General features: G+C 41.0%; 1 protein-coding gene across 1 annotated transcript; it reads left to right on the top strand.

The window, feature by feature from the left end:
- Positions 1–910: 910 nt before the first annotated feature.
- LOC141641748 (uncharacterized) lies at positions 911–4963 on the top strand. The gene is made up of 3 exons (XM_074450396.1): positions 911–1060; positions 1161–1268; positions 3111–4963. The coding sequence occupies exon 3, from the start codon at positions 3773–3775 to the stop codon at positions 4961–4963; it is 1191 nt and encodes a 396-aa protein (XP_074306497.1). The 5' UTR covers positions 911–1060; positions 1161–1268; positions 3111–3772.
- The last annotated feature ends 7213 nt before the right edge of the window (positions 4964–12176 follow it).

Raw genomic sequence — 12176 nt, 5'->3', positions numbered from 1 at the left:
ACCTTTTTCTATAACATTTGAACATGATTTCTCACTCTCTTTCAACCCTAGTGTTCGATTGGATATCTAAGCTATTTCTCGTTTTGTGTAATGATTCCTTTTCTTACTCTTTTCCCGAGTTACTAAGCCTTATTTAATTATAATTAGTAAAGATATTGTTCTTATTATAGAATTTTAAACTAAAAGTTTGAAAATGCTTGTATGATTTTCAATGGTTTTAACATTAGTGAATGTTGAATCTCGTTGTTGGTGACGTCCCAATAATGGGTTTTCTCATTTATTGGTGTAGAAATATTTTTATATCTTGATATGAATATGGATGTTCTTGTCTGATCAACAAGAGTATCACCGTTTCATTGAAAAGATACCTATATTTTCTAATAACTATAATTTCTCATTCTAAGTTTCGAGGACGAAACTTTTTAAAAGGAGGGGTGATTGTAACGCCCCGTAATTTCGGACCGTTAATATATTTCGGAAATAATTTATTAATCAATAAAATTTGATATTTAAGTATTTAAAGTGAAAATAATTCAAAGAAATATAATTTTATTATATTTTGAAGAAAAGTATTTATTTTGATAGTTTTGAAATGTTTAAAAATAGTTTAAACCGTGTAAAACTTTTTATTTCGAAATAAGGGCGTATCGGGGGAAAATGACAATTCTTTTGAACATTGGGTAAACGAATTTGGAAATGGGTCGTATGAATACTCAATTTTTTTGTAATCTCGTGTTTAAAAACTTTGGTCTTGTCGGAATTTGCATTTGACTTACGGTTTTAATTATTATCGAAACGAGTCAAAACCGACTCGAAAAATCCCGACTCAAACCCGCTCTTTCCTTTCTTTCTCTCCTTTCCCGCGGACACCTCTTCCCCTTCCCCTTTCTTTTCTGATTTTTCTGCCCAACTACCTTCCCTTGAGCATTCTATCACAAAAACACCATTTTTGTATAAACTTAAGCATTTCTAAGCTGTTTTCGTCATAATTTCTTCGTTTCTTGTTGGATTTTCACATAATTTATATTTCCGGAATCCTCTCGTCGAGATCTACCTCCTGGTATATTTTAATTTCAGTTTTCTTGAAGTTGTTTTAAGACGATTTTTGGGTATAATTTCGGTTTTGGTGATTTTTGTTGTGTTTTTGTTGTTTTTAATAGGTGAAGATTATGAGGATGATGTGGGGGACTCCTATATAGTAGAGGATGATGGGTTGCTACTGTTTTTAGGGTTTTCTCAAGGGTTATTTTGCCTTTTTCTAGCTTAAGGTAACATATTTCGAGTTACTCGACGAAAGATCGTCACATGCTTTGATTTTTGTATGTTTGGGTGATTTTTAATTGAGTAGAAATTTTCACATGTTTAAATTTGATGCATGCATGGTTAATTCATGTCTTTTGGTTAGTTTAAGTTAGGATATTAGTATGGGAATGATTAATTAATGTTCAGACGGTCTTATAATGAATAAAAATGGAAAAAAAAGAGGAGTAATGGTGGCGGCGGCCAGGGCCTGAAGCAGGCCGGGCAGGCCCACGGCTGGCCCATGGTCGGGCGCGGTCGGTCCGTTGCTTGTTTCGCGATTTTTCGTACAATATTGGTCATTTCGGGTTAATTAATGTTAAAGTTGTATAAGTCACATATGAGTACACTTTTAAATTGAATCATACTAGTAGTAGAAATTATTTTTATATTGGTAGTTAGCATATGTTAGTATGGGTTATAAAATGAAATGGTAATAAAAAGGCTTAAAATGAATAATGTTAGTAGTAAAGATAATGAGGTTGGTAAAATTAAGCTTATATTGATAATTATCACATGTTAGGATAGTTTATAAGTTGAAATTGTAATGATTAGGCTCAAGGTAAATTTTATAGCAATAATTGCCATGTTTTGATGATTGTGCCGAAAACTGAGCCTTAATCCCTTTGACTGATTCGATGTCAGTCAATTGAGTGATTGGTCAGCCGCAATTTGACCCGTGCACTGCCGCAGGTCAGGGTTGCGGGTAAAAATTCGGTTGGATGAAATTTTGAATGAATTAGATAATCGGCCTTTTTCTTGTTTTAGGCCATTTATTATATCTCTATTTCACATGTGTAGTTAGTTGAATTTAAGTAGCATCTTATATTGTAGAAATGGCCCTAGATTCCCTGAAGCCTTTAACATGGTTAATATTGTTAGAATTAGAAATTAGTATTAAATACTTATTGAGGATTCTGTTGGGTTGTATGCTGAATAGACATTTATATAGCCTTTCACATGATAGAATGTTAGAATTTATGTTGGTAAGTAGGACTTTTTGCCCTCTTATGGTTAAGTGGGTGTCTTACTTGACTTGTGTGGTGAGTCTTGTGTGGTGTGGGCTAAAGTATTCAAGTGGGACTAGGCTGGGACTAGGTCCTAGGTGAGTATTTCGGCCTTCATCATAGATAGGTCTTTATAGTCTTTGACGAGTATATGTTCACTGCTTGATAGCCTTTGTGTTCCTGACTAGTGGATTTATATCCAAGTTGGGGCATGACCTCAGTTACTTATTTTGATAGTAAGTGGTCATCTTAAGTATTAGCCAACCCTTTGGTGGACTCCTTAGGGTACTCACTTTGTTTTAGAAAAATTGTGGGTCTTGGGTGCGGTGGTGTGTATCTGCATGTCTAGGTCTGCGCAGATTTTAGGCTAGGGTTGTGTTGTCTCTTGGCCATGTTTTATTAATATTAACCGCTGAGCCAAGATACCGGTTCGATTACCTTCCCTACCTCGTGGTATAGACTCGAGTTACAGAGTGACTATTGACCGTACTAAGAACTTATGCCTGTCTTTGATATATTGCCCTTTCTTGTATGGTGATTTTATGAACTGTAATAGGTGAGATGTAAGCCGGTTACAGTTGATAAAGTTTGGATTACTATTTGAATTATATGACTCACATGATAGTTTAGTTTGGTCAGTTTAGGGGTCATAGGTTAGATTTACATGATAATTACATTGTTTGTCATATTGTTTACATGTTTTACTACATGTTACATTAATTTTGACGATTCGTGGCTGGGAGGACTCGAAGTTACTCCCCACTGAATTGTGGCTTTCGTGTTTGTATAAAATGCGATTGACAGGTTGTTGATGCTTTGTTGGGGTCACAGACGAGCTAGTGAGCATAAGGAACCTTGGACCTAGTTTTGGCTATTCTATTAGTAAACCTTTTACCTTTTGGTTTTGTATATAATTTGAAGGGACATATGTCTCCCTTTTCTATTTTTGATTTGTATCATTCTATTTTCTTATTTAGCTATGGCATGTAAAGTAGTTCGTTAGCATTGCAGGTTTTGGCACCCGCCTCTTGGGAATGTTGGAAATGTTGTGATTGGTTTAGAAAATTTTTGAAATTTACAGGTTTTTGGCTAGTTGAACCAATTACAAACATATCCTACCAGTTTTTCTGTAGAATTTACGTAATTAATTAAGGCTAGATTTAAGGGTGTCACACCGCCTCCTTGTGGAGATCGACCCTACTTATCGCTAGCTTCTGTTAGTTATATTTAGGTATTTATTTTTGGTACAGAAACGACCGTATCAAATTTTGGCGTCGTTGCCGGGGAGGCAACTATTTATTTATTTGTTTAACTTTGTCTGTTCTTAGCCTCAAGGGATTTTTCCCTTGAGGCCGTTCTAATCTTTTCCTTTAGTGCTGTTTTGATAGGCCTTACAGGTTCTACCTAGATAGTTCTAGGTAAAAGATCGTCAAAGGGAAGGCTTGAGTACCTTTGACCCGTCACCTATGTCCCATTATATGGCGCAGCAGGTGATTTACTGCGGGAGATGTGGTGCTGCTGAGCGCAATGCAGCCTTTTGCATGGCAGAAAATGGCGAGGTCCTCGAGTTCAGGCTTTGGGGACGAGCTAGCCATTCCTCTATAGTTGTGCCGCCACATCTACCCTATCAACGAGGCTACCAAGAGCCTCCGTTTGTCTTGCCACCGCAACAAAAAATTCCTCCTGATATACGGAAAGAAGAGATTGCGGAGCTGAAATCTTTATTGGAGACACTTGCATCCAAAAGGCAAGAGTGTGATAGACGTATGGAACCTCAACTCATTGAGCTGGAGTCTGAAATTGCTCAGTTAGCAGCTGAGTCGGATAGTAGGCAACCAGAAGAGGTATACTTTGCCGAGAGCGGTTTTTCCCGTGAAGAAACCGTGTTGCCCAATGCTGAGGAAGAATTTTATGACTCGGATTACGAAGTTCTATCATATTTCAATGCCTTACACGAGGATTTCAGCACTGTACATGAGGAATCACTCGATCGAGTGACTTATATTAGTCGATCGAGTGAATTTCCAGAAAAACCGTTCGATCGAGTAATTCAAAGCACTCGATCGAGTGAAAATCAGGAAAAAAGTTCTCGATCGGATGACAATTCCACTCGATCGAGTAGTCTGGCCAGCGAGAGCATTGATTCGTCATGTGGGTTTGTTCTAGATGACGATTTTGATGATGATAATGGATACGGTGAATCTCCCCTATTCAAAGCCGAATTGGATGCACTTGAGGCTGCGATTTACGGGGTGAAATCCACTGAGGAGGGTGACGAGGAAGCAACTGAGTCGGTAATTGCTCCTAGCACGGAAGAGGTAATAAATTTCTTTATCTATGATTCCACCGTTGAGAGCAACCAACCCGAGGTAGTAAACGATAATTCTAATATTGTTAGTTTGAACAGTACAATGCCTCATTTTACTCATGCTTCGTATTTCAATAACATACCCTCTCCCAGATGGTTAATTAATTTAACCGACTTTCACCGTACTTGTCATCTTGAAATTGTTAATCTGAAACGGGGCCCTAATTTATCGTCAATTGCTCCGGCGCTCCTTTATTATATGGATAAATTTAGGAGCTCTCATAGGAAATTTGTTAGACTTAAACAGTTGAACATTTTTATTTCCTATATTTTTATTCCACTGTGGTGATACTTACATTTTTGTGTAGCACATGCGCAGCTGTTTGATCGATGCTGCGCGCTTTGAGCTGTTTTTATTATGACTGATTAGAGAGGCTCGAAGAAAAAGAAGGTCGAGCTGGGACCTGACTGAAGCTACCGCTGTCCGGGAGGCAACCCGGAGATTTTGTTTTTCATTTTCTATTTCCTTTCAGTTGTAATAAATGGTTTTCATACCATAGACTATATCAGCTACGCGTGTTTTGTTGGTTTGCGGGCTATTTTTATTGCGTTTTGCAGGTATACACTGCAGATTACTTGATCGAGTACCTTTTGTACTCGATCGAGGGCTTTTGCTGCTGTTTTACTCGATCGAGCACTCTCATTCTACTCGATCGAGCACCTGCGAAAAGAGAACAACTCGATCGATCACTATTCCTCTCGATCGAGCTGTTTTTCACGCCCTTTGACTTGGATTTGCTTCTTATGACGATATTTGAGCTATTTAGCGACCTCCCACGTTGCTGGCTGGTTTGGGGAGGTCCCTTATTCGCGTTATCTTGTAAGCTTTCCGCTTTTACTCTCTTTCTTTTTTAGTTTGCATTTCCTTTCCATGTTTTGGTACAATGAGGGTATTGTACGGTTTGGTTTGGGGAGGTTATGCATCCATATCTGTGTCTGCATATTGTTTTTCTGTTATCACGTTTAATTTATGTATGCATCGTTGTTTATTTTTATTAAAATTCAAAAATCTCATAAAAATTAAAAAAAATTGATAAAATTGAAAAAATTTCATGTTAATTTTTGCATATAGGTTGAGTCGGAACGGTAGATTTCTATGATGATATTGCTCTATAATTTGTCTTTTTGCTTAAGCCTTGCTTTGAACTTTTATCTTTTTAGCATTGTCGTTTTGCATATCTACGAGTTTATGTTCAAATTTAGCTGAACGAATAGACTTGACCTGAAATTTTGGCAACTTACTTATAATTTCTAAGATTTAGAGCCTTATAAGCTGGTGTCATTTATGACCAGTTTAATGTAGGATTGTGAGTAGTTACTCCTTGCATAGCATGTTCATCAATTTGCATGTATATGAAATTCAATTGCTTTTTGTCTACATACATTCGGGTTAGTGGTTGGTGTCACATGCAGGGAGGTGCTTACAATTTCCCTTTCTTTCATTTTTACCCATTTAACTCCACATTAGCCAAATTTGCCTGTTGACCCTTAGCTACATTCCAAATTTAGCCTGCCTCGTCAAGCTAGTTTAGTGTATGTTTTGCGGTATATATTTCATTGTGCCAAGTTTGGTTCGTATTCTGTTGATTCGGAGTTGGTAATCTAAGAAGAAAGGGAGGATGATGAAAAAAGATGTGAAAAAGAAAGAAAAAAAAAGAATTAAAAAAGAAAAAAAGCGTGAAAGAAAAGAAAAGAAGAAACCGAAAAAAAGAAGTAAAAGAAAAAACAAGATTTCGAAAAAGAAAAAGATGTTGCTCGCATGATTGAGCAACAAGAGGCTCTCCTTGAAGCTCTCAAAAATGTGGGAAAAGGGAATGAGAAGTCGATGGATGCTACCCAGCTCAGCATCATCATTGCTCGCTTCAACCCTCCAACATATGAAGGGGTGGGTGAACCAAAGCTGCTCGAGAAGTGGCACCGTGAGATTGAAGATCTCATGGAAATGGTTAAGTGCCCCAAAGACATGATCGTTGAGCAGGTAGTATACTACCTGAGAGGTGAAGCTGCAGTTTTGTGGCAAAACGTCAAGGAAGATGCTAGAGCTTATTACCAGACTGAGGGTCTGGGAGCTATTCCCTGGTCCGGGTTGAAGAGCGCTATGAGAGAGCAGTTTGTGCCGGAGCATATCTGACACAAGTTGAGATCCGAGTTTGATTCCTTCACCATGTATGAGGAGATGACAGTCACTGACTACTATCATCGGTTCCTAGAGCTATCTCGTTATGTTGAGGACATGCAGCTAGGACAGAGGGGTTTAGCTCTCCGTTTTGAGAGGGGTTTATCTGCCAAGATCGTGAGTCGTATGCCAGCTGGGGTTAATATTGACCTTAAGGAAGTGTACCTAAGAGTGGGCCAAGCTGAGAGAATGAAAGATCTTTCAAAAGAGATCGATTAGAGGACTGCTGCTGAAAAGAGGAAGGCTGACAGTGGAAGCAACAGTCAGTCGGCCAACAAAAAAGGGAACTTCAACCATGCAAAGGCTTTTCCTGGTGGAGCCGGTTTCTCGGGGGGATCACGTGGCTGGGGAAAGAATGGAGGTCGGAGTGTGAGTGACAACTCTAACCTTACATGCTTCAACTGTGGTGGTGTAGGCCACAAGAGACGGGAATGCACGAGTTACAGGCCCGACACTGGTTCAGGAGCTCGGCAAGGGAATTTCTCTCAGGGGCCAACTCAGAGTTTTGCTAGTAACCGACCGGGAGGTTCATGGGGCAACAGAGGTGGACAGGGCAACCAGGGCAGTTACAACCGCAGTAGTGGTGGATCATATCAACGCCGGAACAACAGCACCACCCAAGATTCCGCAGCTAAGCCAAGTACCTCCAATGCTTCGGTTCAAGGTGGAGGACAGAAAAACAGTGGGAAGCTTTTTATGATGGACAAACAGGAAGTACAGGATAATGCTCATGTAGTTACCGGTACCTTTCTTGTTCATAATGTACCGTCCTTTGTTTTGTTTAATTCGGGGGCTACACACTCTTTTGTGTCTAAGAGTCATGCCTTGTCAATGGGTTTGGATGAGTTCGAGGTTGTAAAAGATGATGTGTTCATACCTTCAGGAGAGTCTGTGTCGTGTCTCAAGTTGTATAAGGGAGTGTCTATGGTGGTTGGAGGGGTAGATTTACCGGTAGACCTGTTAGAGTTTCCTATGGATGGGTTTGAGGTGATTGTCGGGATGGATTGGTTGGATAAGTATGATGCCAAGATAGATTGTCGGCAAAAGAGAGTGTCATTATCCTAAGGGTGTTAGGGTGTTCTATAGAGGGTTTGTGGTAAAACCTAAGTGTAAGTTCATAGCTGTGATGACTTTAAAGTCATGCTTGAGGAAGAAGTGCCCCTTCATTCTCTGCCATGTGAGAAATCGGCGAGTAGAGCCGCAGACAGCTGCTGAGATACCTGTGGTGGGAGAGTTTGAAGATGTCTTTCCCGAGGAGATACCGATTTTGCCTCCCAAGAGGGATGTTGATTTCAGCGTGGAGCTTAAACCGGGAACATGTCCGATATCCAAAGCACCTTACCGTATGGCACCTAAAGAGTTAGCAGAGTTGAAAAAGCAGATACATGAGTTGCTAAGCAAGGGTTATATCAGGCCTAGTGTGTCGCCGTGGGGAGCCCCAGTTCTTTTTGTAAAGAAGAAAGATGGGAGTATGAGACTGTGCATTGATTACAGAGAGCTGAATCGTGTCACAGTGAAGAACAAGTATCATTTGCCTAGGATTGATGACCTGTTTGATCAGCTAAGTGGAGCAGGTGTCTTTTCTAAGATTGACCTGAGGTCGGGCTATCACCAGCTGAGGATAGCAGATGAGGATATTCCAAAGACAACGTTCCGATCTCGATATGGTTATTATGAGTACGTGGTGATGCCTTTTGGATTGAACAACGCACCAGCAGCTTTTATGGATTTGATGAACCGGATATTTACACCGTTCTTAGACAGGTTTGTAGTTGTTTTCATCGACGACATCTTAGTCTATTCTAAGACTAAGGAAGAGCATGAGGAGCACTTGAGGATAGTCTTGCAGACTCTGAGAGAGAATCAACTTTATGTCAAGCTATCTAAGTGCGAGTTCTGGTTGGAGGAGGTGGCTTTTCTGGGCCATGTGATATCTAAGAAGGGGGTATCTGTGGATCCTAGTAAGATTGAGGCCGTAACCAAGTGGGAATCACCGAAGAATGTTGCTGAGATTCGGAGTTTCTTAGGCCTTACCGGCTACTACAGGAGATTTGTGAAAGATTTCTCTACCATAGCACGACCTATGACATCTTTGATGAGGAAAGAAACCAGATTTGTTTGGGATGAGAGTTGTGAGACGACGTTTCAGACCTTAAAGGAACGCTTGACCACAACTCCTATCCTAGCTTTGCCAGAGGGATGTGAGAACTTTGTGGTATATACCGATGCTTCAAAGAATGGTCTTGGTTGTGTTTTGATGCAGGCAGGGAAAGTCATAGCTTATGCTTCGAGGCAGCTGAAGCCATATGAGGAGAACTACCCTACTCATGATCTGGAGCTGGGTGCAGTTGTTTTCGCTCTTAAGATTTGGAGGCACTACCTTTATGGAGCAACCTTTAAGGTGTTTTCTGATCATAAGAGCTTAAAATATATCTACACGCAGAAGGAGCTTAACACGCGACAAAGATGGTGGATGGAGCTTATCGGAGATTATGACATGGAGATCATCTACCACGAGGGTAAGGCTAATTTGTTGCAGATGCTCTGAGTAGGAAGAACGTTCATTCGCTATGTAAGGCCATGTCCTTACTAAAGCTGAGGGATGAGATGTCTAGGATGGGGATCTTTATGTTAAGAAAGGGAGATACCATCGGGGATCTGACGATCGAGCCAGAGTTGTACGAGAACATCAAGAGTAAACAGGAGCTTGACCCTAAGATTCAGGAGTGGAAGTCAAGAGTAGAGAGTGGGACAGTTTCCAGGTTTTCTATCCATACAGATGGGAGTGTTCGTTTTGATGGGAGATGGTGTGTCCCTGAGGATGCAGAGTTGAGGAGAGTAATCTTGACGGAGGCTCATTGCACTCCTTATTCAGTTCACCCGGGTGGTGACAAGCTTTACAAAGATCTTAAGAAGACTTTTTGGTGGCCAAACATGAAGAAAGATGTAGCTGAGTTTGTGGCCATATGTTTGACCTGTCAGAGGGTCAAGGGTGAACAAAGGAGACCACAAGGTAAGATACAGTCTTTGGAAGTACCTGAGTGGAAGTGGGAGTCGATCACTATGGACTTCATTGTGGGGTTGCCTAGGTCACAGCAAGGTAACAACATGATCTGGGTGATTGTTGATCGGTTAACCAAGTCAGCTCACTTTGTTTCCATGAAAGATACTTGGTCTAAGATGCAGCTGGCATTGGGTTACATGAGGCATGTGGTTCGGTTACATGGTATACCTAAAGATATCGCTTCTGATCGGGATGCGAGGTTCATATCCAAGTTTTGGAAAGAACTGAAGGAGTTGATGGGTACAACCTTGAAGATGAGTATAGCCTTTCATCCGGCAACCGATGGTCAGACAGAACGAACCATCAAGACCTTAGAGGACATGTTGAGGGCATGTGTTATAGAGTTTGGGGGCAGCTGGGAAGACAGGCTTGATCTGATCGAGTTTTCATACAACAACAGTTATCATACGAGCATCGGGATGGCACCTTTTGAGGCTTTGTACGGCCGGAAGTGCCGAAGTCCAGTTTGTTGGGATGATAGTTCTGAGACGGTGGTTTTAGGGCCACAGCTGGTATAAGATATGGTCGAGCAAGTCCAGTTAATTCGGCAAAAGATGAGAGCAGCTCAAGATCGTCAGAAGAGCTATGCCGATTTACACCGCAGGGACATTGAGTTCGCAGTAGGTGAAAAGGTCCTTTTGAAAGTTTCACCTATGCGAGGTGTGATGAGATTTGGGAAGAGGGGTAAGCTAAGCCAAAAGTGATGAGATTTTGGGTTGACCACTGTAATTCTACGGATTTTCTTTGGTGACTACTCGACCGAGTAGAGCCTACTCGGCCGAGTAGTGCTGTTGTTATAGTCTGTTTTGGTTATGCCGAGGAATACTCGGCCGAGTATAGGAAATACTCGACCGATTAGAGGATACTCGGCCGAGTATACACTTTACTCGACCGAGTATCCGGTCTGGCGAAGTGTATTTTGACGGTTTGATTAGGGAATGTTTAGGGTTATTTTTATATCCCGCGTCAGTTTCTAAAACATTATTTCAAACCTCATCATTTTACGATTACCCTAATCACTCCCTATTTATCCTCTAATCTCGTTGTGTGTGCAATTGTCGCGGCCTTTGCGTATAATCTCTTGTTCTACTGTTGGTAAGTTTCATCTCCATGTTATTTGTATTCTTTTGGGGTTATTATATTTATGGAATTGGGAGAAACGGGGGATTGTGCAATGTGTAATTGTGCTATGTGGTTATTGTATAGGAGAAGACTTCGTAGATGAGCCTTTCTGATTGTTCAAGTTTCGTTCTACTGTTGATTGGTAAGGTAGGGTTTTCCCTACTCAGTTTACTGCTCATTGTTAAGACATGTTTGTTTTGTAATTATTGTTATCTGCTGATCATCGGAGTATGGGTGTTGTTGTGACGGTGTTGGTGTGGAGGTGTTGTGACGGCTGTGATGTTGTGTGATTGTGATTGTAGTGGAGTCACTTGCGAGAGTGGCTTCACACCCTAGTTCGCCCTCCGTGGAACCCGCCACGGGAGGGGATGTGCACATTAAGGGACAAGGATTGTTAGTCGCTCGTTGATGAGCTGGACTAGGTGGGAGCGGCTGCGGTCACCCACTGGCGGCGAGGTTTACCTGTTGCGATGGGTAATCTAGCAGGGCTACACACTTTGGTGTGTATTCGGTTACTGTGTGAGATCGGGAGACTGGGGTTGGAGGATGATCAGCTGGTTATCTCGTTTGTTTGTCTTATATTGATTGAGTAATACTGACCCCGTTCTTGTTTGTGGAATCTGCGGTGATCCATTCGGGGATGGTGAGCAGGCTTGACAGGTATTGCTATTGGTGAGCTTGGGGCAGTCATGGGAGCGTTGTCATCACCAGTCATAGCATCACCGTCCGAGTCTTAGTTTTGATTTCATTAGTTGTCAGACATTGGAGTTGTATTGTTGGATCAGTTTTTGGATTTTGGTTTGATGTAAACTTTAACCCTTTATGGCATTTAATAAATGTGCTCAGTTCAGACACTTTTGATATGTACTAACCTCGGGTAACCGAGATGGTAACACACTTTTATGGTAGGGTGGTCCTGGTAAGGCATCTTGGTATGAGGGGGTATTACACTAATTGGCCAACTGAAGGTATTTTTCCCACCCGTCTTGGTGAACTCTCTCATAAATTACAAGCTTGGAACGAAGAAGTTTGTGGTAATATTTTTCGAAAAAAAAGGGAACTTATGGCAAGAATCGAAGGATGTCAGCGAGAGCTTTCCAAAACCCGAGTAAATTTTCTTATTAAATTAGAAGCAAAGTT

The sequence above is a fragment of the Silene latifolia genome, chromosome 2, assembly GCF_048544455.1.
Source record: "Silene latifolia isolate original U9 population chromosome 2, ASM4854445v1, whole genome shotgun sequence".
In the NCBI taxonomy this organism is placed as follows: Eukaryota; Viridiplantae; Streptophyta; class Magnoliopsida; order Caryophyllales; family Caryophyllaceae; genus Silene; species Silene latifolia.
The sequence above is the reverse complement of the archived record's forward strand: the minus strand, read 5'-3'. Positions and strand labels throughout refer to the sequence as shown.

Coding starts and splice junctions, on each gene's coding strand:
- LOC141641748 (XM_074450396.1), top strand. CDS start 3,773: ATGTCCCATTATATGGCGCAGCAGGTGATTTACTGCGGGAGATGTGGT.